This window comes from Mercenaria mercenaria, chromosome 4 (genome assembly GCF_021730395.1).
Source record: "Mercenaria mercenaria strain notata chromosome 4, MADL_Memer_1, whole genome shotgun sequence".
NCBI classification, from domain to species: Eukaryota; Metazoa; Mollusca; class Bivalvia; order Venerida; family Veneridae; genus Mercenaria; species Mercenaria mercenaria.
This window is the reverse complement of record NC_069364.1, coordinates 8799434-8824835: the sequence shown is the minus strand read 5'-3', so window position 1 is coordinate 8824835 and position 25402 is coordinate 8799434. Positions and strand designations below refer to the sequence as shown.

The 25402-nt window shown below is 35.2% G+C and overlaps 1 protein-coding gene across 1 annotated transcript in view; it reads left to right on the top strand.

Moving 5' to 3' along the window:
- Positions 1–25402, top strand: part of LOC123550956 (E3 ubiquitin-protein ligase rnf213-alpha-like) — a 181201-nt gene that overhangs the window by 80066 nt on the left and 75733 nt on the right. The window contains exons 34-53 of the mRNA XM_053540037.1: positions 682–833; positions 4730–4927; positions 5738–5860; positions 6087–6207; positions 8643–8884; positions 9986–10202; positions 10547–10639; positions 12010–12156; positions 12325–12494; positions 12953–13175; positions 13559–13729; positions 16825–16887; positions 19514–19623; positions 19944–20087; positions 20371–20533; positions 20990–21063; positions 21318–21459; positions 22082–22275; positions 23062–23247; positions 23444–23576. Coding sequence (XP_053396012.1) covers positions 682–833; positions 4730–4927; positions 5738–5860; positions 6087–6207; positions 8643–8884; positions 9986–10202; positions 10547–10639; positions 12010–12156; positions 12325–12494; positions 12953–13175; positions 13559–13729; positions 16825–16887; positions 19514–19623; positions 19944–20087; positions 20371–20533; positions 20990–21063; positions 21318–21459; positions 22082–22275; positions 23062–23247; positions 23444–23576 — 3066 coding nt within the window. The remainder of the gene's footprint in view (positions 1–681; positions 834–4729; positions 4928–5737; positions 5861–6086; positions 6208–8642; positions 8885–9985; positions 10203–10546; positions 10640–12009; positions 12157–12324; positions 12495–12952; positions 13176–13558; positions 13730–16824; positions 16888–19513; positions 19624–19943; positions 20088–20370; positions 20534–20989; positions 21064–21317; positions 21460–22081; positions 22276–23061; positions 23248–23443; positions 23577–25402) is intronic.

The window sequence follows — 25402 nt, the reverse complement described above, 5'->3', positions numbered from 1 at the left end:
ACAAGTATAGTGTACTCGTATTAAACATTGTGACTTAATTTGTTGGTCATTTTCGCAGTCCATTATCCGATACCAGTAGTCCATTGTCTGCTCAATGATATTGAAATACAGTTGTAGTGATATTTATGATATAAATATTTAGTCAACGTGTTTTAGAACATAAACTATATAGAAGTCAATATTGTACTGAATACGGCGGAGTATCATTTAATTATTATGAAAATAGATGGAAGATGGTCGTTAAATAAAAATGATATCCACGTCAAATAATATATATTTTGATATTTACATTCGCCCTATTTTTTTCCATTAAAAATTATGACGTTTATTCCGTATGAAATAAAGCTGCTTATTGATAACCGGCCGTTGTTCTGACGACGTCCGAGTATAGTCAGGGAGAACGTTCCTTAGATGACGTCGCAGTTGTTCAGTCTGGTGAACAGAATGGCCGGGAAGCTGATTTTAATGCTAAATGCCACAATATGTGTTTAATTTATAATAATATTTTGGTTACAAATGGAAAGGAAATACAATGTAAATATAAGAAATGAAAATATTTTTTTCGGTGTTCATGCGAAATGAACGACAGAATAGGATCGGCAAATTAAACAGGATCCTATTATGTCGTTCATTTCGCATGAACACCGAAAAACGCCGTCTCATTTCTTAATTGATTTACAGGATTTCTCAACAAGATCCCTTAAGATAAGCGAGGAATCGCCTGGACTTACATTAGAACACCATGAACGTATGCAGATTGACGAGGCAAGTCCTGATGACAAAGATACTGACATGGTAGAGCTGTACAAAATCAGAAGAACTTGGGAAAGCAGGTACACCATAGTTTAATTTGGGTCACGTTCTTTATTAATAGTCTTTTAATCCATTTACGTATGTTAAGTGACTATTATTCTGATATATCTGAGTTCTCAAGATTTTCGCCTTCGCAAAATATATTTGAAAACAAAACTATATGTTTATGGTATGAATTTATATTTACTTCCATATAACAATCCATTTTAGATTCTAGAGCAAAATATTCTATAAACGGTTTTTTTTTTGTAAATGAGGAAATCGGAGTTTTCACGAGTTATTGTCCTTTGATCATTAATACTAATCGTTAGTTTTTGTGCCCTCACCCCTGAAATGTTTTTAAGCGGGCACCTTGAGTTAACCTTTGACATTTGCATGCATAGATGGCTATAGGAACAATAGGTAACTGTACTTTTTCTTTGATATCATTACTTCCGGAATGTGGCTATTTTTGGTTTTACTTGGCTAAATGAACAACAGAGAGAACAAAAGAGTAGCCACATATTAAATAGCAATATATAGGAACGTTCGTCCGTCTGCTCGTCCTTCCTTCCGTCCGTCCGTCCGAGCTTATATTGCATACTTAGGTGGTTATAGGAACAATAGGTAGCTGTACTTTTTCTTTGATGTAATTCATTCCGTAAGTTTTTATGTTAGTATTTTTCTTTCACGTGGCTAAAAACCAATAGGAAGTCACATAAATACCCATATGTAGGAACGTCTGTCCGTCCGTCCGAATTTGTGGCATTCATATCTCAAAAAGTATTTGCCCGAGAGTCATCAAAGCTCATAGGATTGTTATTCAGCACGGGAAGCAGTGCACCAGGTTTTTTACTTTAGATCTCACACAGTCAGACCAGAGTTAGTAATTTACTTAATAAAATATAGGCATAGAAAGGGTCTGTGTTTGAGTCGCAGGTATCTCAAAAAGTATTTGACTCAGTATTATGAGACATTACTGGAATATTTTTAGCATGTGAAGTTGTCATCTAGGCTTACTTAGAGACATCACCTATTTAGACCAGAGTTATGGTCCTTGACTTAGTAAAACATATGCGTAAAAATGCGTAAATGATTCGTCCCACATACCTCTTAGGGTCATGAATCATGATAGGAATATCATTCAGTATGTAAATCATTCAGTATGTAAATTTGTGCTGGATTTTTTTGGTTTGACCAGAGTTATGGCCCTTTATCGTCAAAAATATGCATAAATGGGATACAAGTTTATGTCACTAGTATCTCAAAGGTATTTGACTTAGAGGGGATTGTTATATAGCATGTGAAGTTGCACACCTGGTGTTCTGCTTGGGATTTCACTCAGTAATATTGAAGTGATGGTCCTTGACTTAGTGAATAAAACACACAAAGTGCTTGTGTTACATATATCTTAAAGAACATTCCTCTAGAGTAATAATAATAAAATCATGTAGGAATATTATTCACCATGAGAATTTGTGTACCTGATATTTCTTTTCCCTTTGCAAGACCAGTTACGGCTCTTGACTTAGTAAAACAATAAAAATTTGTGCTGCATGTATGTCAAAATGTACTTGACCTAGAGTCATAAAGCATTAGAAAACTATTTTATAGCCTGTGAAGTTTACTCAACTAGGCCAGAGTTATGGCCCTTTTAGTGAAAAATACATCATATAAAGTTCTTATACGTTTGTCTTGCAGACATCTTAAAAAATATTAATCCTTGATTCATGCAATACACAAAGTGACAGGAGTGGAGGGGCACCTGTGTCCTGTGTACATACATCTGATTCCTTTATATATTTCTACAGGAGCAAATTTGTGTTTCAATATCGTTCCTTTTAAATAGTGCGTTTATTACAGATTTGTCTGGCGAGATGGCTTTTATTTACACTATTCTATGACTTTCGAATAAGATTGGGATTAGCGGTGATGTTAATGCGCTTCGACCGTGCGGCAGTAGCCAACTGTCTAGTGGTTAAATGCTTGACTTTCAGTCTTGTAGGTCCCGGGTTTGAATCCTGGTCAAGTCACATTAAATTTTTGAGATGCTCATGATGTTGGCAAACCGAAGTACCTTTCTATATTTGTTTACATTTACTATCACAGTCTGGATGGAGAAACAAATTACTTACTATATTTCTGAACAGCCGACTGGTAATCCCATCTTTGCGCTCAGAAAATAACTTTGCAAATATAAGCATTCTTCATGTAACTTACATAGATGCCCGCTTAGCTCAATAGGGAAAGCGCAGATCTACAGATCTCGGGGTTCGAGCCCTGGGCCAGACTATGTTCTTCGTGATGATTTGATAAAAGACATTGTGTCTGAAATCATTTGTCTTCCGCCTCTGATTCATGTGGGGAAGTTGGCAGTTACTTGCGGAGAACAGGTTTGTACTGGTACAGAATCCAGGAACACTGGTTATGTTAACAGCCCGTCGTTACATACCTGAAATACTGTTGAAAAACGGCGTTAAACCCAAAACAAACAAACAAACTTACATGGTAGAACGTGGCCATAATATTACTCATGAGATTGATGTTGATGCAGTAGATTTGTACTCATTTAGTTAAAATTGTCTTTTTTTCACAAGAAAAGAATGTTTACACCCTTGAGACAAATATGTAGCATACTTATCTACTTAGATACTTGCCTTTATTGAATTATACAGAAAGTAAGAAACTAAATGGTTGAGGTAAAGATCAGGCATCTCGGTCAAATTATAGATAAAATAGAAAACATGGAAACCCATATGTCGTTCAACACAAAAATGAAAACGCGGAAGGCTCGGTTTCATGGAGCTTCTTGATGTACGGTAGCGGATGATACCGTCTACGCCTTCTAACCCGAGATTGAGCAGAACTCGACAGCACATGTTGCAAGTATCAAAATACAATTAAGAGACATCCGCTAATGTGTTATAAGTTGGTGTACAATATAACCTTCATGGGCACACTAGAGTGCGTGCAATTTCATGAAAGCGGTTTGTGGTCCCCAATTAAAAAATTGAACTAGTCCTTAAAGGGAAACAATAGGCAGGACTAAACCAGAAATAACAGAGAGGTTCCGAGGTTGTGGCGCATGTATAATACAAAAACTGTCATTAGACAAATTTAAAATCAGGCACTATATCCAAAAGATTTAAGAAATAATATATCTCATCCAGTGATTTGTCGTAGAATAAATTAATTGTTTTGAGTTCTGATGCGAAGGAATTATATCATGAGGGCGCATCTGAACGACAATTAATTTATTTAAGAGCAAATCACTAATGAGATCTATTATTTCGATTCTAACACGTTACCAAGCATTTTTAAGTACGTCCTTGACGACGTTCGTCAAATATCCGCCTGTTTTTTTTTGTTTTTTTTGTTGCTTTTTTCTACGCGCCGCTATGCCGTTTGACGCTACGACGTAATAATTGTGACGTCAGAAAAGTGAATTGTTGTAAAATAACATACAACTTTCAGCCTTCTTTGTTTAATAGGAAAATGAATCAAGTCGTATTGGAATACTTGACAATTCCTAAATCTATAAAAGTGAATGTAATGGTCGACATATTCATGCTAAAAAACTAAATAGTACCACTTCCACAACACAAATGTCGTTCTAAACTGTGTAAAATCAGAATGTAACAGCTTCTTTGAAACTTGTTAATTACTTTATGTTTACACTCTCAATACCGTTAGTGGTTTTCAATCTCTTTTTCCATCTCAATATTTTGAGGGAATAACTTTGCAACAACTAAATAATATTAACTATTTTATTGATAAATCCAAATGAATAGAAGTGATTATCTAAATACTGATTGATCTGTCACCCCAGCATCTTAACAGCATAGAGACGATTGTTTTTAAACAATTGACTGTTTCTTGTGATTCTGCCTTCAAAAGTATGAAATAGACTATGTTTAATGATACATTTCATTTTCAGCCCACATCCTTATCTGTTCTTCAACCGGGATAGAATGACTTTTACATTCCTAGGATTTTATATTGAAAAGGAATCTGGAAATTTGATAGATCAACAAACTGGTAATGTTTTAGAGCGTTGTATCATGACGAAAAACTTGTACGAAGCTATGGAAAGAAACCACGTGCCTTTGCAGGAGGATTTCAATTCTCTTTTAAGGTAAATAACTACTATACACACCTTAAGAACAGAATAATGTCAAACCTTTCCGTAACACTAATGGATCGCTGCATCAGTAAATGTGTTTATCCGAACATTGTTCATGTACGTACAAGCTGAGTAGTGTGATTACTGTATACCAGTTATGTACTCGTTTCAAAAGATGAAATAAAACTGATGAATGCCACCTTTATCTTTCTGTTGATCAGACAGTCAGTCATAACATTCTTGAAAAAGGCCTATCCATTAGTCAGTTCGGACAAACAGCCTAAACATTATCATTATTGGCAGTAACGGGATTTATAGCTTTCTCCAATTCAAAATTATATATTACTGAAGTTTTAATTACAAGTTACCTTCTTTTAGAAACTAATTTCCGTGCGCACATGTACTGGACAAACATTCGGATGCCTATATTGGTCTAAGTTTTTGCAAAAATATAGAAATATTAGTCCCCCTATTGTTACAAGAGTTGCAAATTCTGTCGAGACTTATCATGTTAAAAACAAATCGCCCGTCTCATTCCCGTTTTATGTTGCCATTTCAATGTATTACGCGCACAACGTTCACAGTATTTCAAATAAGTGTAACTCCTGTTGAGGTACTGATTGTGAAGGGAGAGTATAATACAGAAAATTTACTATGGTACAAATTGTTGACAAGGTGAAAGAAAATGAATAGCAATTAATGCACTTAAATTGAAGTTGGTAAATGCAATATTTTAAATGTCACTTTTTAAAAATGTTTCAGAAATAAGTTGTTTTCAGTCTTCGGTTAATGGTGTTATGTCCTTTCTTATTTTTTTCATAGGATGCAAAAAATAAAGAAGCTGCGCGATACTATGGGTGTAGCGTACACACATGATCCAGATCCATCGTATGAGCTGACAACAGACAATGTCAAGAAAATTATGGCTATTTACATGCGATTCAGGTTGAAATTTATGCTTTGAATCTAAAATGTAATGGGAAATGTGCCATGGCATATGCTCAAAATCTGATACTTTACTTAAATGCTTTATTTCTTATATGTAACAGAAAAATCGAAGTCTCGAAATGTTATTTTCTGATAGAATGCTGCTCAATATTCGTGAAGTTAAGGTTAATGGTAGACGTTTATGTTAGCTGTATATAAGATAATTTAAGTATTTGTTTTTCAGATGCGATATTCCCGTTATAATCATGGGTGAAACAGGGTGTGGAAAAACCCGTCTAGTTAAGTTTATGTGTAAATTACAAGAACCGGAAAAGACAGTTGTTACAAACATGATTCTGATGAAGGTACATCTTATTCACACATTGAATGTTTGAAAACTTTGCTTTTGTCATTGACAAAACATATTTTAGACAATTGTCTTGTTTTTGTTATCTCACATGAGCCAAAGGCTCAGGGTGAGCTATTGTGATCACTCACCGTCCGGCGTCCATCGTCCGTCGTCCGTTGTCCGTCCGTAAACTTTTACTTTAAACGACATCTCCTCATAAACCGCTAGGCCAATTTCATCCAAACTTCACAGGAATGTTCCTTGGGTGAAGCTCTACAAAAATTGTTCAAAGAATTGAATTCCATGCATTAAAAATTTTCTCTCAAAAACCAGAAGCCTTAGAACTTAGATATTTGGTGTGAAACATTGCCTAGTGGACCTCTACCAAGTTTGTTCAAACCATGACCCCGGGGTCAAAATTGATTTTACATAGGAAAATCTTCAAAAAATTTCTAAAAATAAACCAGAAAGCCTAGAGCTTAGATATTTAACATGTAGCATTGCCTAGTGAACCTCTACAAAATGTTTTCAGATTATGACCCCCGGGGTCAAAATTGACACCGCCCCAGGGGTCACTTGATTTTACATAGGGAAATCTTCAAAAAAATTCTAAAAATAAACCAGAAGGCCTAGATCTTAGATATTTGACATATAGCATTGCCTAGTAGACTTCTACAATTTTTTTTCAAATCATGACCCCCGGGGTCAAATTGACCCCGCCCCATGGGGTTACTTGATTGTACATAGAAAAATCTTCAAAATTTTCTGAAAATAAACCAGAAGGCCTAGAGCTTAGATATTTGACATGTAGCATTGCCTAGTGGACCTCTACAAAAATTTTCAAATCTTGACCCCCCGGGTCAAATTGACCCAGCCCCAGGGGTTACTTGATTGTACATAGGGAAATCTTCATAAATTTGCTAAAAATAAACAAGAAGGCCTAGATCTTAGATATTTGATATGTGACATTGCCTAGTAGACTTCTACAAACTTTGTTCAAATCATGACCCCGGGGTAAAATTGGCCCCGCCCCAGGGGTAACTTAATTGTACATCGGAAAATCTTCCAAAATTTTTCTAAAAATCATCAGTTTGACATTTGAAACATGTAGCACATATTACTCAGGTGAGCGATCCAGGGTCATCATGACCCTCTTGTTTTATTATAACAGCAGCGTTGTTTGTGCCCTGTGGGGTCGTACAATTTTGATTCAAAGCTGTTGTATTAAGATCATTCAGCACGACATTAATGCTGTGTTTCGAACATTTCGGCTTGGATGCTTCCAATACTCACGTTTTCATACATGTAGTTCTGGGTATTGTTTAATCACTTTGGATAATTATGGCACCTGGTTTCTATCTTTTTATTTTTTGACATTTTTTTGTGATATGCAGATTCTATAACCGCGGACCTACTCTCTAATTACTAGTTTGTTTAGTCCTTTCTATTGTTATCACATTTAGAGCTGGTCTATTTTTTATCTGGGACCTTACGCCGCTTTCCATGGAATGGCAGTCTAGCGTATCATTAAAAGTTTCATGTAACCTGCCATATTAACACGATTGCAAATGACTAAAATAAATATTGGTAATTGTATCATGTGCAAATGTAGGGTTCTGCCCGACACGGGACTAGAGGGCATGGGAAGTATTATACATTTCCAGTACCGCCAATGAACAGGCTCAGTCAAACCGAGTCTGCAACATTTTCTGTTTTGTCGTGCTTGGTGACCTGTTTATTGTACACTTTATCTATTTATGTCTCTCACCACACCGTGGTGTAGGAGACATATTGATTTACTCCTGTCTGTCTGTCACAAATCTTGTCCGCGCTCTAAGTCGAACAGTTTTCATCCGATCGTCACCAAACTTGAACGAAATGTGTTTGACAATAAGTCCTCGGCCAAGTTCGATAACTAGCCAAATCGGCTTAGGCACTTTTAAATTATGGCCCTTGAATTACTGATCGGAACCACTTACCCAAACCACCCAAACCTCCCAAACCTCTTTGAATCACTATAGGAACCACTCGCCCAAACCACTTTGAATCACTGAATTATTAGGCAGTTGTGGGAGACATGCGCTTTTCTCAAAAACAGCTCTAATTTAGATATCATTTTGATTTGGGTCACGAATTTCACTACCGTCTATTTACTGTATATAACGTTATCACAGTACACACTTCGCAATTGTTCAGATTCACGCTAGCAAACGAGTGATGAAACAAAGATAATGTGGTTCTTTTGTTCAAATCAGTTAGATACCCCGTGATGACAAATATTTATTTTTCATTCATTAGCGTTTAGTTTGTCCAACACAGATATTTATCACAGTCCTAGAAACATATAAGATGTTTGACAGAAACTGCAGACGCAGAATACATTTGGCATAATTATGTTGGTGCTACTTCAGATGTTACAACTAACAAAATATGCATTATCCCTATATAAAGGTGCATGGAGGAACCACAAATTCAGACATCATCAAAAGAGTGCGTACAGCAGAAACTATGGCGAAGAAAAACCAACAGAAATACGGAGACCACATGTACACTGTACTTTTCTTCGACGAAGCTAACTCGTCTGAGGCTATAGGACTCATTAAAGAAATCATGTGTGATAAGCGTGTGCAAGGGGAGAAACTGAAACTCTGTGAAAATCTTAAGATTGTAGCAGCATGCAACCCATATAGAAAGTACATATATTCTCACATAAAATTATTTTTATTTCTTTTCTTCTTGTTAAAAATATTTACGTTTTAGTTAATTACATTTTGTTTTTAATCCTTTTATTTTATTCATACACTCAAAATACCTTTAATTTCGTTAACCAATGTCAGCAAGGATATTCTGTTTCATCACAATATGTGAATACTAGTATTATACACTTACTAAATTCAGAAATGTTAGATACAGTGTAACTTCCGAAAACCGAACGACCTCCGGACCAGCCCAAAAGTTCGGTATTTGGAAGTGTCCGGAATTCAGAAGTTTGAAAATTTGTAGGCAAAGTGGACGTGGTGCACAAGAGTTATATTTTCTTCTATGTAGGATGAAGGAGATTATTATTCTTTATAAGTTAATATATAGTAATTAATTAATTGATTGATTAATTATTTAATTATAAACATTAAGGATAATAAATACAAATATAAAAAACTACATATCTATAATAATAGCATTTAGTCAAATATTTTCCACTTAATTTTACCATCTCTTTGAGTCCTGAGTTCGTCAATATTTAATTAATGTTGATAATGTATATAAAAGTTTAATTTAATCGATGTAACTAAATCAATTAAAACACCGGTCTTTCTTTCATTCAAACCTCAGAAAGTTTTTCACACGTAAGATATCTAATTCATCACGTTTTCATAAATAGAATACAAATGAAAGTAATCGCCGATTACTTTCTTACTTTTGCATCAAATGATCATTGTGATTACAAATCATGTCAAAACAAACGACTGCTGCTAAAAGATAAACAAAAAAGCATGTTGACAACTTGCCATGGGCGTTTTTGGATTAACAGGTGACACTTTTAATCTGGCAAATATTTTGCTGTTCGGTTTTCGGAAGTCAATTAAAATATAAACGGTCTTTCAAAAATCGTCCGGTTTTCAGAATTCAGAAGTTCCGGTTTTTAGAGGTTGAAAATATATAGAAATAAGAACAGAAAAAAACGGGACCTTGAGTTTCGTGCGGTTTTCAAAGGTTTCCGGTTTTCAGAAGGTCCAGTTTTCGGAAGTTACACTGTACTTGCTGTGTTTTGATGGTTTGCATTATTTCCATGTTAGACATTCTGAACAACTGATTAAAAAGCTTGAGATGGCCGGACTTGGATATCATGTAGATGCAGACGAAACAACAGATAGGCTAGGTCGTGTGCCAATGCGACGACTAGTTTACAGGGTTCAGCCCCTACCATTAAGCCTTCTTCCGCTCGTCTGGGACTTTGGTCAGCTGAATATAAAAGTAGAAAATCTCTACATTCAGCAAATGGTCAAGAGATATGTAAGTTTGTTCCTTATTTTATATACCTTATCAACATTTTATATACCTTATCAACATTATCAAAAAAGTTTGCAGATATAGTTCATGTTTTATTCACTATGTACTTTAAGAACAAATATCTATAATTAATAAACATATGCATTCCCTATACAATAAGCAAGAAACGAAAAGGATGAAAATGCTATTTCGATAAACTTGATCACATCGTACTAACAACAAAGAGAACAACAAAAATGAATTCATAAAGCATTTAAAGCTGTACTGTCTGCATTATGATATCTATTGACTTCTCTTTTCAAATGTATGTTTGAAACATTTTCAGATCTTATTGCTTTGTTTTACAGATAGACGCTGCTCACCTCCCAAACATCAAAGGATTGAAAGAAGTAACAAGTGAGATACTAACAAAATCTCAGCAATACATGAGGCAGCAGAAGGTACATTTAAATAAAGTATTAATATATACTGTACGTAATTATGTCTACCACCACACAGTAGTGTGGGAGACATATTGATTTACTCTAGTCTGTCTGTGTGTCTGTCACAAAGCTTGTCCGCACTCTAAGTCAAACATTTCTCATCCGATTTTCACCAAACTTGAACAAAATGTGTTTGACCATAAGACCTAGGCCAGGTTAGATAAATAGCCAAATCGGTCCAGGCATTTTGGAGTTACGTCCTTGAATTACCGAAAATCGGCCTTTTTATTCTTGTAAGCATTCAAAGTCAAACATTTCTCATCCAATTTTCACCAAACTTCAACAAAATGTGTTTGACCATGAGACTTCCGCCAGGTTCGATAACTAGCCAAATTGGTCTAGGCATTTTGGAGTTACGGCCCTTGAATTACCGAAAAATCGGCCTTTTTACTCTCGTCCACACTCTAAGTCGAACATTTCTCATCCGATCTTCACCAAACTTGAAAAAAATTGTGTTTGACCATAAGACCTCAGCCAAGTTCGATAACTAGCCAAATCCGCCCAGGCACTTATGAATTATGGCCCTTGAATTACTGATTGGATCCACTCATCCAGACCATCTAATTGGATCAACTCGTCTAAACCATCTAGAGAAACTAGACATTTTTCATTGGGGCAGTTGTGGGAGACATGCGCTTTTCTCAAAAGCATCTCTAGTATTCTATAGCCTGACTTCCCGGTTGCATGGCTATTTTCTTCATAAATACTGCAAATAATTTATTAGTAGATTTTAAGCCTCTAAAATAGCACATTTTGTATTCGATGTTTGGAGCCATGGGGAATACAAAATGTCATAATAGAAACAACCTGCTTAAGTTACTTCCACTGTTAATGAAGATTTTGTTTGTTTGTTTGTTTGTTTTGGGTTTAACGCCGTTTTTCAACAGTATTTCAGTCATGTAACGGCGGGAAGTTAACCTAACCAGTGTTCCTGGATTCTGTACCAGTACAAATCTGTTCTCCGCAAGTAACTGCCAACTTCCCCACATGAATCAGAGGTGGAGGACTAATGATATCAGACACAATGTCGTTTATCAAATAGTCACGGAGAACATACGCCCCGCCCGAGGATCGAACTCGCGACCCCGAGATCCGTAGACCAACGCTCTTACCTATTGAGCTAAGCGGGCGGGCTTGTTAATGAAGAAATCTTATATTTGAGAAATATGACAGAACAAACATAGGGTCCGGAGCCAGTCTAAATATTTCAAAGAATTATTTCAGGATGCAGTATTAAATACCTACTACAGTAATGAATGTAAGAAAGCTTTATCGTACATTATCTTGAATGTATTTACATCGTAGATATCGATGATTGTATTTTACAGGATGAATGTAGTTTTGTATCACTTCGAGATGTGGAGAGGGTATTGACAGTGATGAGCTGGTTTTATACGCAAAGTCAGAATAACAGAATACTCTTCAGTCTTATGGACAAAAGGTTGCACCAAGGTCCCGTTGTGGACGCTAGCCAGGTATTTGTAGTCTACACATTGTTTACACAATGACTTAAGAATAGTGAAAATTTGCTTAACACGATAATTGAGGAAATGTGAAATATTTTAAACGCGATTTTAATTTCTTTTTATTGTTATGTGATCTTTTCAAGGAAACCAAATGAGTGTCTTATTTCATTTTTGCAGAATATCAACAGAATCGATGATGTGACACGTTCCTTGATTTTGGCTCTTGGAGTATGTTATCACGCATGTTTAAAAACACGCGAGCAATACAGAGAATTCATCGCACAATACTTTGCAATTCCATGTAAACTACCGAAGGGCAGGGGACAGATATTAGAGGAGATCGATTGGTGCGTACCTCATATGTGGTCGTTATAAGCACATAATGTAACTAATACCTTTTAAATTCGAAGAAAAGGGGTAGTGTGGGGCCTCCGTGGCAGAGTCGATAAGGTCGCCTACTTTAAATCTATGTGGATTCAAGCCTTGCTTGTTGTATTCTTCTTGAGAGGAAGCCATCCAGCTGGTTTACGGAAGGTGGGTGGTTTAACCTAGGTGGCCGCTCGTGATGAAATAATGCAAGGAGTGGCATCTGGGGTCTTTCTCTGCCATCAAAAGCGGGAAAGTTGCCATAAGATCTATAACTGTGTCGGTTTGACGTTAAGCCAATATGGTACTGTGATTGAAAAAATATTTCAAGTAGAAAATTTAAATATCCAACTAGATCTATGTTCTAACAAATGTTGATCTATCTTCCTTTCTAGTAAAACGTCGAATAAATGCTTTAAACTAGTATTATATTTTATAGCTGTCAAGATGTGTTCCTAGACCATGTGGATTTAGAGAAAAACATTGCCCGTAACATGGCGTTGAAAGAGAACGTTTTTATGATGGTCGTGTGTATAGAACTACGAATTCCACTGTTCCTCATCGGAAAGCCAGGAAGTTCTAAATCGCTTGCTAAAACGATTGTTTCAGATGCAATGCGCGGAAATGCTGCAAAACATATCCTTTTCAAGGGAATGAAGCAAGTGCGTATTTCTCATTAATATAGTAATTAGCTTGTTTTTGTAAAACAAATACTGTTGTCATATTATTGGCATCCACACTTGATAAATACTATGCGATATGTTTTTAAAATTGTGATTTAACGTCACAAATACTATAACAAAGACAATATTCAAACTTGGCGCCGTTTGAAATAACTGATAAGTGCAAATATCAAAAAGGGAATACGCAATTACCACCTGTGTTTTCTCCTGTCTCCAAAAAAACAAACAACAAATTTAACTTTTGTAAACATGAAATACTACTTTTTAAGTTTTTAAGTCTAGCTGATGAATAAAATAATAAGTATGCTTTAAAGTTTGGATCCGTTGCGGATCGCTTTTGATGGTGTTTGTTTTATTTTAAGGCAAAACTGGTATCGTATCAATGCAGTCCTATTTCAACGCCAGGTGGTATAGTCGGAACGTTTAAACAGTGTGCCCAGTTTCAGAAAGACAAAGATTTAAGTACATTTGTATCGGTCGTTGTACTTGACGAGGTTGGTCTTGCTGAAGATAGCCTAAGGATGCCTTTAAAGGTTTGATATTTATTCCAAATTGCCGTCAGTAAATTGTGTTGTATTATCATGTTCGAATTGCCACACTGGATCATATTTTACAAATTCAAAATATTTCAAAATCTGAGAAAAAGGTCTCTAAATTATTCACGGCACTAAAATACTGTTGCGGTAGTTGGTATAATGTTTTAAAAAGATCATATTGAAGCAAAGATCGCGACTAAGAAAATATCAGGAGATTTGATTTGATTTGAGTATGCTCCTCACGGGAGGAAAAGAAATGTATAACACCCCTCATGCAAACTAGCACCGGTATTGGCCATCTTTTGCCGCTTTAGGTTTTCCCTATATTCGTCAGTCCATCACATTCAGTGCCACTGAAATATTGTTAAATATTTCGGATTTTGCGACTTGCCTCGTTTAAGATTCAGCATCAAGCTTAGAAGTCAATAATATCAGGAAATATTGCGTGCCTGTCAATAAGCTTTTTTGACGGATATTTAAACATTGCACTCACATTCAACATTATCATGATGATAAATACAAGATGTTGCGAGTAAAGATCAGCGGCTTAAAGGTTATTATAGTAACTCTTAGTTGTCATTAACTTGTCAAACAAAATTTAAGTCGATTTGTCCTGACCGTTCTGGCACTTTTTATACAAGGGCGTTTAGCATAATCTTAAACCGTCTTAAGACGACCTCCAGATTGCAATACCACGGCCCATTGCTCAGACTGGAGGACCATATTAGAAAGATTTTAAATATTTCATGTCGTGGTTACAAATATTTTATGCTTGGATAGATATTCAAAAACAAGAGTACAAACATTTTGACATTTCACATGCAAAGCTCATGACAAAGGTCACACAAAGAGGTTAATAATTAAATAATTCCTCTCCGAGCAGAAACCATTTCATGCTTAGATCGAGTATGCTGGCATGTTTCTTGGTAGCTATCGCGATTAAATAATGAAATCTGTAAAAACGATCCTTTGGAAGCAAAGAATGCAACCAAGACGAAAAATAGCAGACTCGGTTTGATTGAGTTTGTCCATAATTTATTGCGATAGTTTTCAGAAAACTGGAAACGATTGATGGAACCTTTAGAATATTATCGTGATAGCTACCTAGCTAACGCGTGTCAGGAAGTAACGAAATATCTAGAAAACATTAATTATTACTGCAATGTTTTTAGAAGAAATGCACATATTTCTTGTAAGTTTAGAATATTAGTACTATCGCGATGGCTACTTAGCTATCTCGTTGCAGAAATATTCCACCATTTTTGAGACTGAAAAAACCTTACGCAAAACATTAATGATAGCAAGAAGAAATGTCACATTCAAGCTCATGTTTCAGTGTCGCCCTTAAGAGATTATATACTTTAGAGTCGTCACTGTCCGTACTAATCTTTTTGTGCATGCTAGTTACTAAGATAACTTATAAGAAATTGGTGTTTTGCTTTTGTATATAACCGATATTTTCTAACTACGAATCCCAAATTCTGCATTCACGTTTTACAAAACAGTCAAAATTATGAAAATCTTTAATCAAAATCTATAATTTTGAGTGTGGAAGATGATAATACAAGACCTTAGACATTAAAATGCTTACGATTAGAATAAGTAATTTTAATGAGAATAAGACTATACATGCTATACGCTGTTTTGTTATTGAAATTTTGAGTATTTTCTTTAAATATCCGTCCAAAGGCACTGCCACCAGATCAGAAAGAAAATGCCTCTGTACGTGTTATACCCTACCCCTAGGTATTCTATAAGAACCATGGTCGTGAACGGGAAAATATACTAACCCATTTCAATCGCGTATTTCATACCTAAAACACGCAGTTCAGTAAATATGTATTATTGATATTAAACAAGCGGTAATTTATCTTCCGTTGTGTATCAGTCACATTTCTTCAATACTTCTTATCTTAGAAAAACAACGTGTAGTTTACAGTTTTTTCAAAGGTACATGAAAAACTTGCTTGAACTTCCCTGGTGAAGTTCCGGTCTAGATTACAGACACACTCTGATTGGCTGATGTGAAAATGTTTGTCAGTCGTCATTTTACTACACGTGTACGCTAAAATGTTTATATGCAGCATAAATGTGCAAAATGAATTAAATAAACAGAATAGATGTATACCAATGTATGATTTCAAATTCAAAATCATATACAAGTTGAATTTCATTCATCATTTCGAGTCTTATCGTAAAACTGTGAATATATTGCATTCTGTTTTTGTTTGTTTACATTTCGCTTAACATGTGCACACTGCCGTGACCTCTAGACCGGATGTTCATTAGGGGAGTTCACGCAAGTTTTTTCTGTAACGTTGACTAAAGCATAAAATATATGGAGCATCTCTGCAATATGGAATATTGAGACAATGTGACTGGTGCACGATGGAAGATAAATTATCGCTTGTTTAATATCAATAGTACACATTTACTGAACTGCGTGTTTTAGGTATGAATTACGCGATTGAAATGGGTTAGTATATTTTCCCGTTCATGACCATGGTTCTTATAGAATACCTAGGGGTAGGGTATAACACGTACGGAGGCATTTTCTTTCTGATCTGGTGCCAGTGTCCAAAGGAAAGACTTTGAACTCTGTTTTTCTTGCGATAGCAGTCCGGACTATCAAATTTTTGCTTGTACACAGTGTATTATATTTGAACCGATGACTGTTGACATTTGATAACATTTGCATCATTTGGCGGGTGTTCCTTTTAGATCTTTACAATGCTTTTTGTTTCCATATGTCAAAGGCTTCCCTTTTTGCTGAATTACTTCTTACCAATGGGATATCTTGTGTTAATTTGTTATTTTAAACTTTGATTGGATATACTATTGCTAAATATGCATTTTGATCGTGCAATTCAGATGACTCGCTATCGATCGCATAATATGTAAACTTTAGCTTACAATCCATGTATGAATAAAATGTTATCTTAACGTCAAGGTCTGGCTTATCATCTTTTTCGGAACAATGTAAATGTGAATCGTTGTTATTTTTAAAGTTATCTCTGAAAATTTCTGTAGAACAAAAGCAAAGAGGTGGTCTATGAATTTGCTTAACAATCATGTACTTTTCATCATTTAAGACGTTACATCCACTTCTAGAGGACGGGTGCCAAGGAGACGAAAAGCCCGAGAAATACATGAAGGTCTGTAAACCTATATATTTTCAGTTAGCTCCGATATTATGGTTCGACCTACCTTGCCGTTAAGTTAGTTAAAAAAATGTTTCTCCCCCGTTTCATCGGATTCTAAAATGTGTTTCTGTCGTAATGATTTACCTTGTCTTTTCATTAACACACCCCTACATGCACTGTGTAACGGTTCGTAGACAGAAGGTGATATTTAGGAATGTGGCCTCGTCAAATAAGTCTTTCATCGTTTTTTTTTATTTTTCATTTGTAAATTCAATTTATTCTCCAGCACCGATACATTTCTTTAATAACGATAATAAGTCAGAAATGTAAGATTTTACGCCATAACTTTTGTAAGAGGAATCTGTATGAAACAAAGTGTGTATACCTACTACATAACTAAAAATCGGTTGTATTAAAGCTTGTATACTACAAAATATAAGTGTTAAAATAGAATAATTCGAAGTTTTGGGTATAACTAAAGCAAGTTCGCGAACAAGGCCGTCTACGAATTGACATTGTAGTTGAAATAAAATATGTAAGAAAATCTTTTTGAAGGATAGAATGCAATCAAACAAAATAAAAGCATACTCAGTTTGACTGAGTATGTTTATGAGATATAATGGAAAGTGCAACACTCCTCACATCTAGCACTGGCTTAAGCAGAATTGTACTACATAGAAATTGCATTGATTCGATGCTGATCGTAAATGACTAGAACATAAATGTACCTTTCAAAATTTTAGTTGATTTTAAGTGCCGTGTGGCGGCTGTAAAAAGTCTCCCCGTACTTGGATTCAGTGTTGTTATATTTTCTGGTCCTTCGGGATCATGGAGTCCATTCAACATATGTGTAATAGAGTTCCGCTTAAGCCGGTGCTAGGGGGCGTGAGGGTTGTTGCACATTTCATTACCTCTCATGAACAGACTCAATCAAACCGAGTCTGCTATTATTCTTCTTGGTTGCATTCTTTGCTTCCAAAGGATCTTTTTACAGATTTTATTAAGTAAAGCGAGAATTAGCTCGCTTGGTTCTTAGTGTGAGATTAAAGACAGATATAAATGTAAGAACAAAGACGCGACCACGCACCCCAAAAGCCGTTAGTAGTATGCGTTTATGTACAGATCTCATGAACATCATGAAAATATACACATAATTACAAATAAACATAAAATGCACCATGTAACTTGTTTGCTCGTAACTTTCTTTATGCACCATCTAATACCCATTTTTGTTCATGATTAATGATGTTAGCCTGATTATACCCCCACCAAACATGTTTGGAGGGGGGTATATAGGAGTCAGTTTTGTCGCGTCGCGTCGCGTCCCGTCCCGTCCAGTCGCGTCCCGAAATCTATTATCTCAGTTATTACTAAATGGATTTGATTCAAACTTAAAATAGATGTTCCACCTTATCACCCACATCATGTGACACAATGTGCATAACTCTGACACCAAGTTTTCATGAATTATGTCCCCTTTACCTAGAATTTAAGGTTAATTTTGTTGTATTTACACTATATCTCAGTTATTACTAAATGGATTTGATTCAAACTTAAAATAATTGTTCCGACTCATCAACCACATCATGTGACAAAAGGTGCTTAACTCTGACATCAATTTTTTATGAATTATGTCCCCTTTTTACTTTAAATTTAAGGTTGATTTTGATGTATTTTCACTATATCTCAGTTATTACAAAATGAATTTGATTCAAACTTAAAATAGATGTTCCACCGCATCACCCACATCATGTGACACAAGGTGCATAACTCTGACACCAATCTTTCATGAATTATGCCCCTTTTTACTTAGAATTTAAGGTTAATTTTGATGTATAATCACTGTATCTCAGTTACTACTTAATGGATTTGATTTAAACTTAAAATAGATGTTCCACCTCATCACCCACATCATGTGACACAAGGTGCATAACTCTGACACCAATTTTTCTTGAATTATGTCCCCTTTTACTTAGAATTTAAGGTTAATTTTGATGTATTTCACTATATCTCATTCTGATTGGCTTAGAGCCAAAGGGAAGTAACCTTTTTTTAAACTTTTGTATTGAGTTTCTTCCCCCCAAAATTCCAGGAATTAGTCTATTTTTAGAAATCCTATTTTTAGATTTTCAATATTTTTGGTATTTTTCTAACTTTTTTATCAGTCCTATGTAAAAAGTAAATACATTTTTCTGTGGTAACATGGGTCGGTAAGACACTTTTTTGTATTCACCTTTAGTGTATCTCTAATATTAGAGATTTTTTATATTTACCTCATCCCTCATCCAGGGCACATAATTATACTAGTATTACTTATATGTGGAAGCCCAGGATGAAGTACTCCAAAGACGAGTAAACTTCTTTTTAAGTATTAAGCTTTTTTGACATTTTTATATTATTCTAAGTATTTTTAAGATTACTTATGGTTGCCATTCTTCTGTGACAAGACCGTATGGTGGGGGTATGAGTCACTCCTGTGACAGTTCTAGTTATGGTTCGAATAACGCCGATTAAAGTGGTCGCTTTTTATATCTTAATCGCCTTTTGTTATCTGTGGTTGGTCACCGGCTTCAAATATGTAAAGGAGGAGAATATCAGTGGTATTTTGAACATGATTTTATACTTTCATTTTGCAAAGGTGGCCTTCATTGGGATTTCCAATTGGGCATTAGATCCAGCAAAGATGAATAGAGGCATTGTAGTGCAGAGAGAAGTTCCTGACCTTGAAGAACTTATTAACAGTGCACGGTAAACACTTTTGTAATGAGCTGAACGTTAATTGAACTAATCTTTAATACTAATTGAGTTAATCTTGTGAAATGCATTGTTTTCAATAATATTGCAAATAATAGAAAAAATAACAAATCCGCTTGCACTATTGATTCTGTTCTTCCACCTATATTTCTTGCCATTATCTTGTCAGTCAATTTAAGGCAAGATGTCGAGCCTCAATCATATAAATATACAGCTTTGCAGTATCGTTATCAATGCTATAGACGTCTCAATAATATCTAGATATATTCTTCATACATACCAACATGTAAAATTGTTAAACTTATCCATGTTAGTGGTATCTGCACTATTGGAGAAGATCTGGAGAAAAGGAATAGAATGGAACCGCTGATCAAACCAATGGCCAAGGCGTACCTAGAATTATTCACCACTGCATCTAAAAAAATGAGGGAATTCTTTGGTCTGAGGGATTTCTACAGGTAAATTTGAAATTTGTTTGTCCAACAAATGTAATACGATGTATTCTCAGGACGATTTAAAGCTATCAGTAAAATGCATTGAGATGACGTCTGTATGTTCTTGTTCTATTAACACATTCAAATAAGCATCTTAGGTGTCGTAATGTAGGTTCTAATTTCAGTCGGATTTAGGCTTTACTTCTAAATGGAGTCACGCACACATAAGCATTTTACTGTCGGAACTTCAAGGCAGCAATTACTTATCATTGAATCTGCCATCATGACACAAATCTTGTCTTTTTAGCTTGGTTAAAATGGTGTTTAGTTTCGTGGAAAAATCGAATAAGACACCTACATGGCATCAGATGCTGCATGCAATCAAACGGAACTTTGGAGGTCTTGATCAAGTAGATCCAGTAGATTGCTTCAAAAAGCACCTGTCTACAATCATAAGTAGTGAACATCAGGTAAGCATTTCGTATTATATATCACTGAAATGAATGATATCATTTGCTCTGAAATTACCACACGAATGATCTCGTATTAGGCAGCGTACATCGGCTGCTTTTTTAAATATAACCGTTTGAAAATAGTCCCACCAACGGTACATTTCAGCTTTAGTAAAATTTCTATTAATACACAAAGCAATGGAATGATGTCAGAAATGATTTGACATATGTAATGTACCGTTATTTAAGTTATTTTCGACATATCTTATTTGTTATTATGTTAGGTCTATTCACTTTGGATAGTCAATTGTATTGTAAGTCTATGTAGATAGTTAACTAAAACTGAATTTTTCAGACACTGAAATTGTTTTTCACTACATTGTGTCTGTAGAAGCAGAAGTTGACAATTTGAACGAAGAGTCGCTTTTGTAATTATTGCCGTTCGAGAATTGTTAATTATTCAATATATTTTAGCCGAAAGATGACGACCCAGATTGCAGCGCAGCCGGACTCATCAGAGCTTGTCTTGATACGAACAATATTGAAAGGTAGTATCGTTCTAGTCTCACAACATGTTAATAATTTAGACCATGCAGTAAGTCGGTATTATTTAAAACAGAGACACTAAAACATGAACAAACATAGAACACCCTTGGTAATTTAATGACAACGTATTTCAAATAATTGTCATACATTTTGTGTCTACTTTATCGTAAAATGCAGAGGTAGAAAAAAGTATGGTTTCTTATTCAGGTACTATATTTGAGAACGAACTGTTAACGATTTTATGTGAATACTTCAGCGAGAGTCGATATCTTCTGCTACTGACCGAGAATTATGGAGCCTTGACTATCATTCAACAGCTGATCCAGGAACGCAGCGAAGACATAAGACCTATTACTATATTTGGAAGCAGCTTTCGCAGTGATCAAGAATATACACAGGTAAATATACTGTGTATATTCATTTCTTTGTCAATTTACGTATGTTGGTCCTCATCTATTTGAGTTGCCATTTAGTTCGATAGCATGTCTGCCTTAAATCTTTATTGAAATAAAGACAAATATTCAATAGGAATAGCCAAGTTTGAAGAACATTAGGTCAAGTCACGTTCAGAATACTAACATTAAAGGTAATGCCTGTCGAAAGGAGATTATCTTTAGCAAACACAAAAATGTACTTTTATTTACTCCTGATGTTATTTGATCAGATAAAAATGAAAAACTTAGGATAGATTTCCCGGAATCACAGAGCACAGCAAACACAGCCAAAGCCAAACATTGCAAATAGAAACTGTAGTGGAAAATACAGCAGACGGGTTACTTCAAGCACATTAAATTATATGCAAGATACAAAACATGAGATTATTTGGGAAACCCAGCTTCCCTAGAACACAAACTGCAGCAGTGGAAGCATGGACAAGGGTAGCACGCACACACACTTGCGCGCATACCGTTACAAACACAGCAAAAAAACCGGTCAAGTAGGACGAAAAGTACACCACTGTACTAATATTATATGAAGTATTTGTATGGTTATTTTGATTTCATTATCCCTGTCATGCAGGTTTGTCGAAACATCAACAAAATCAAAGTTTGCATGGAAACAGGGAATACAGTTGTCTTACTGAATCTAGAGAACCTTTACGAGAGTCTTTACGATGCGCTGAATCAGTACTATGTTTATTTTGGAGGCGTGAGATATGTGGACCTTGGACTTGGAACACACAGAGTGAAGTGTCCCGTACATCACAATTTCCGGTAAGACAGAATTATTGTAAAGAAAGATGTATCCTTAAGAATATCATTTATTTATTTATTTATTTTGTTCGGTTTAACTTCGTGCCTACACAATTATAGGTCATATGGCGACCTTTCATCTTTGATGGTGGGGGAAGACCCGAGGTGCCCCACCTTGCATTATTTTATCACGAGCAGGCACCTGGGTAGAACCACCGACCTTCCGTAAGCCAGCTGGATGGCTTCCTCACTTGTAGAATTCAACGCCTTGCGTGAGGCTTGAACGAACATCGATGAGGGTCAAGTGATTCAAGTCAGCGACCACTCGGCAACGGAGGCCCCTCAAGAATATCACATCCCCTAAATGAACTAGGTGTTATAAGTGAAACACATTTTAAAACTCGCTGTAAACAGCTTGTAGATATCTTATGTAATCAAAGTGCCAATGTTTAGATGCATTTTACAGAAGTAAAGATGTATGAAAAATAATGATAAAATTTTATTTATCAATATTGTGGTTACCGTACTGGATTGCCGGCTGTTGTTTGTAATTCTAGTCATTTTGATACTTCCAAACATTTATGTTATTTTCGCCCGCAGTGTTTACAAGAAAAGTCGACACCAGAGAATACATAATTTACCTATAAGATATTGCGACATATGTGTTCAATGCCTATAATAAACACTAGGTTATTATACAACTGTATATCGTTTTCAAACTTTGCTCATTTTGTGTCATAAATTCAAGACTAATCTCGTATATTTGCAGTTGAATGAATTCATTTGATAAATATATTCATTTTACAGGCTTATAGTTGTAGCGGAAAAGCAAACAGTCTACAAGAAATTTCCGATACCACTAATCAACAGACTAGAGAAACATTTTTTGACATTAAACACAATGTTATCCGATTTGCAACAAAAGCTGGTTTATGAGTTGGAACAATGGGCTGTACACTTTGCATCACAGCGTCAAACAACGCTATTCCGGAGGCAAGATTTAATCTAATTCAGTTCTCTGTCTAGTTTATTTTTCCCGGCACTTTTCATTCATAAAGTTTGTGTCATATAATTAAAAGGTATTTCTTATTCATCCGTTCTTAGACCATATTTAAAACTTGTTCGGATGATATTTTTAACATGAGACTGACATAATCTTTTAAGAACTTCACTACTTTCATTTTAACAGGGAAACAGAGGAAACAATGGTTGGAGATGTTTTCATCGGCTTTCACGAGGACTCATGTTCAGCAGTTATTCACCATGTCTGTCAAAAGTATTCTCAGAACATTCGAGACTTTGATGAGGAAACTACTCTTAAGGTACATAAGTTGTTTCGTTCTTACTTTAAACATAAATAACAGTATGTCACAATTCATTCAGATTAGGGCTATCACGATCATTCTACGTCCGTCACACTGCGAAAAAAGAGTTAATATACGGGAGTGTACGGGATCCCGTATATTACCCGTATACGGGAAGAAATACGGGAAAACTAAAATACGGGCGTGTACGGGGCTTGTATATTTAAAAGTCCGTATACTAATAAAATGCGGATTTCCGTATACTATGAAATACGGAATTCTTAGTATACGATACCCCGTATATTACTGAAATACGGGAAATTCTAAAAAGGGTTATTCTGATCGTATACAACACCGTATATTTCCGTATATGTCTGGTGTACGGGAATACATAAATCCGTATATTACGAAAATACGAGACGTATATTTCCCGTATATGTTTCATATACAACCCCGTATATTTCCCGTATATTCTGGATATACGGGATATGTATAGTTTGTATATTTCGAAAATACAGGGATTAAATTTCCCGTATATTTCCCGTATATGCCGGAAATACGGGATTTAAATAATTTGTATATGTCGAAAATACGGGACGTATATGTCCTGTATATGCTTGGTATAGAACTCCGTATTATTCCCGTATATGCCAGAAATACGGGATTTAAAAAATTTGTATATTTTGAAAATATGGGATTTACATTTCCCGTATATTCTTTGTATACAACTCCGTATATTTCCCGTATATTCTGGATATACGGGATATGTATAGTGTGTATATTTCGAAAATACAGGGATTAAATTTCCCGTATATTCTTCGTATACAACTCCGTATATTTCCCGTATATGCCGGAAATACGGATTTAAATAATTTGTATATTTCGAAAATACGGGACGTATATGTCCCGTATTTGCTTGGTATACAACTCCGTATTATTCCCGTATATGCCAGAAATACGGGATTTAATAATTTGTATATTTTGAAAATACGGGACTTACATTTCCCGTATATTCTTTGTATACAACTCTGTATATTTCCCGTATATTCTGGATATACGGGATATGTATAGTTTGTATATTTCGAAACTACAGGGATTAAATTTCCCGTATATTCTTCGTATACAACTCCGTATATTTCCCGTATATGCCGGAAATACGGGATTCAAATAATTTGTATATTTAAAAAATACGGGACGTATATGTCCGTATATGCTTGGTATACAACTCCGTATATTTCCCGTATATGCCGGAAATACGAGATTTAAATAATTTATATATTTCAAAAATACGGGATGCAATCAATATGTGTAGTGAAAATGATATTCTCCGGCCATTTCAAAGGTCAAACGTTTTGCATGTTTTCCAACTTGTACGTGATGTAGAATGAATGCCAATATTGAAAGAAAGAAATGTTTAATACTAATATGGCATGAACTGAAAAAAAAAACATTCACGGATCAAAACAGGTATAAAATCAAACATGAATGAATCCATCATTTCATCTAGCGCGTTCCCGGTTTATTTTAATATTTAATCTAAATAGCCGATTGAGAAAAGAAAAAGATTAATCAATTCATCCCTATTTATTTGTAGTGATAAATACATCGGTGGATCATCGCCATTGTAAAAATCAAATGCAAGCATAAATTACCTCCTTTTAGGCACATTTCCAACGCTTGTGCATACAATGCAAATACATACAGAAAAAAAGAGGAACTAATTCATTTATATTTTGTACTGAAAAAGTATATAAGACATGTAGTGATACTTTACTTATGAAATCAATTCTAATATTTTTACAGACGCAAAATAATCGATATAATGCGTCTGCGTCCAAAGATTC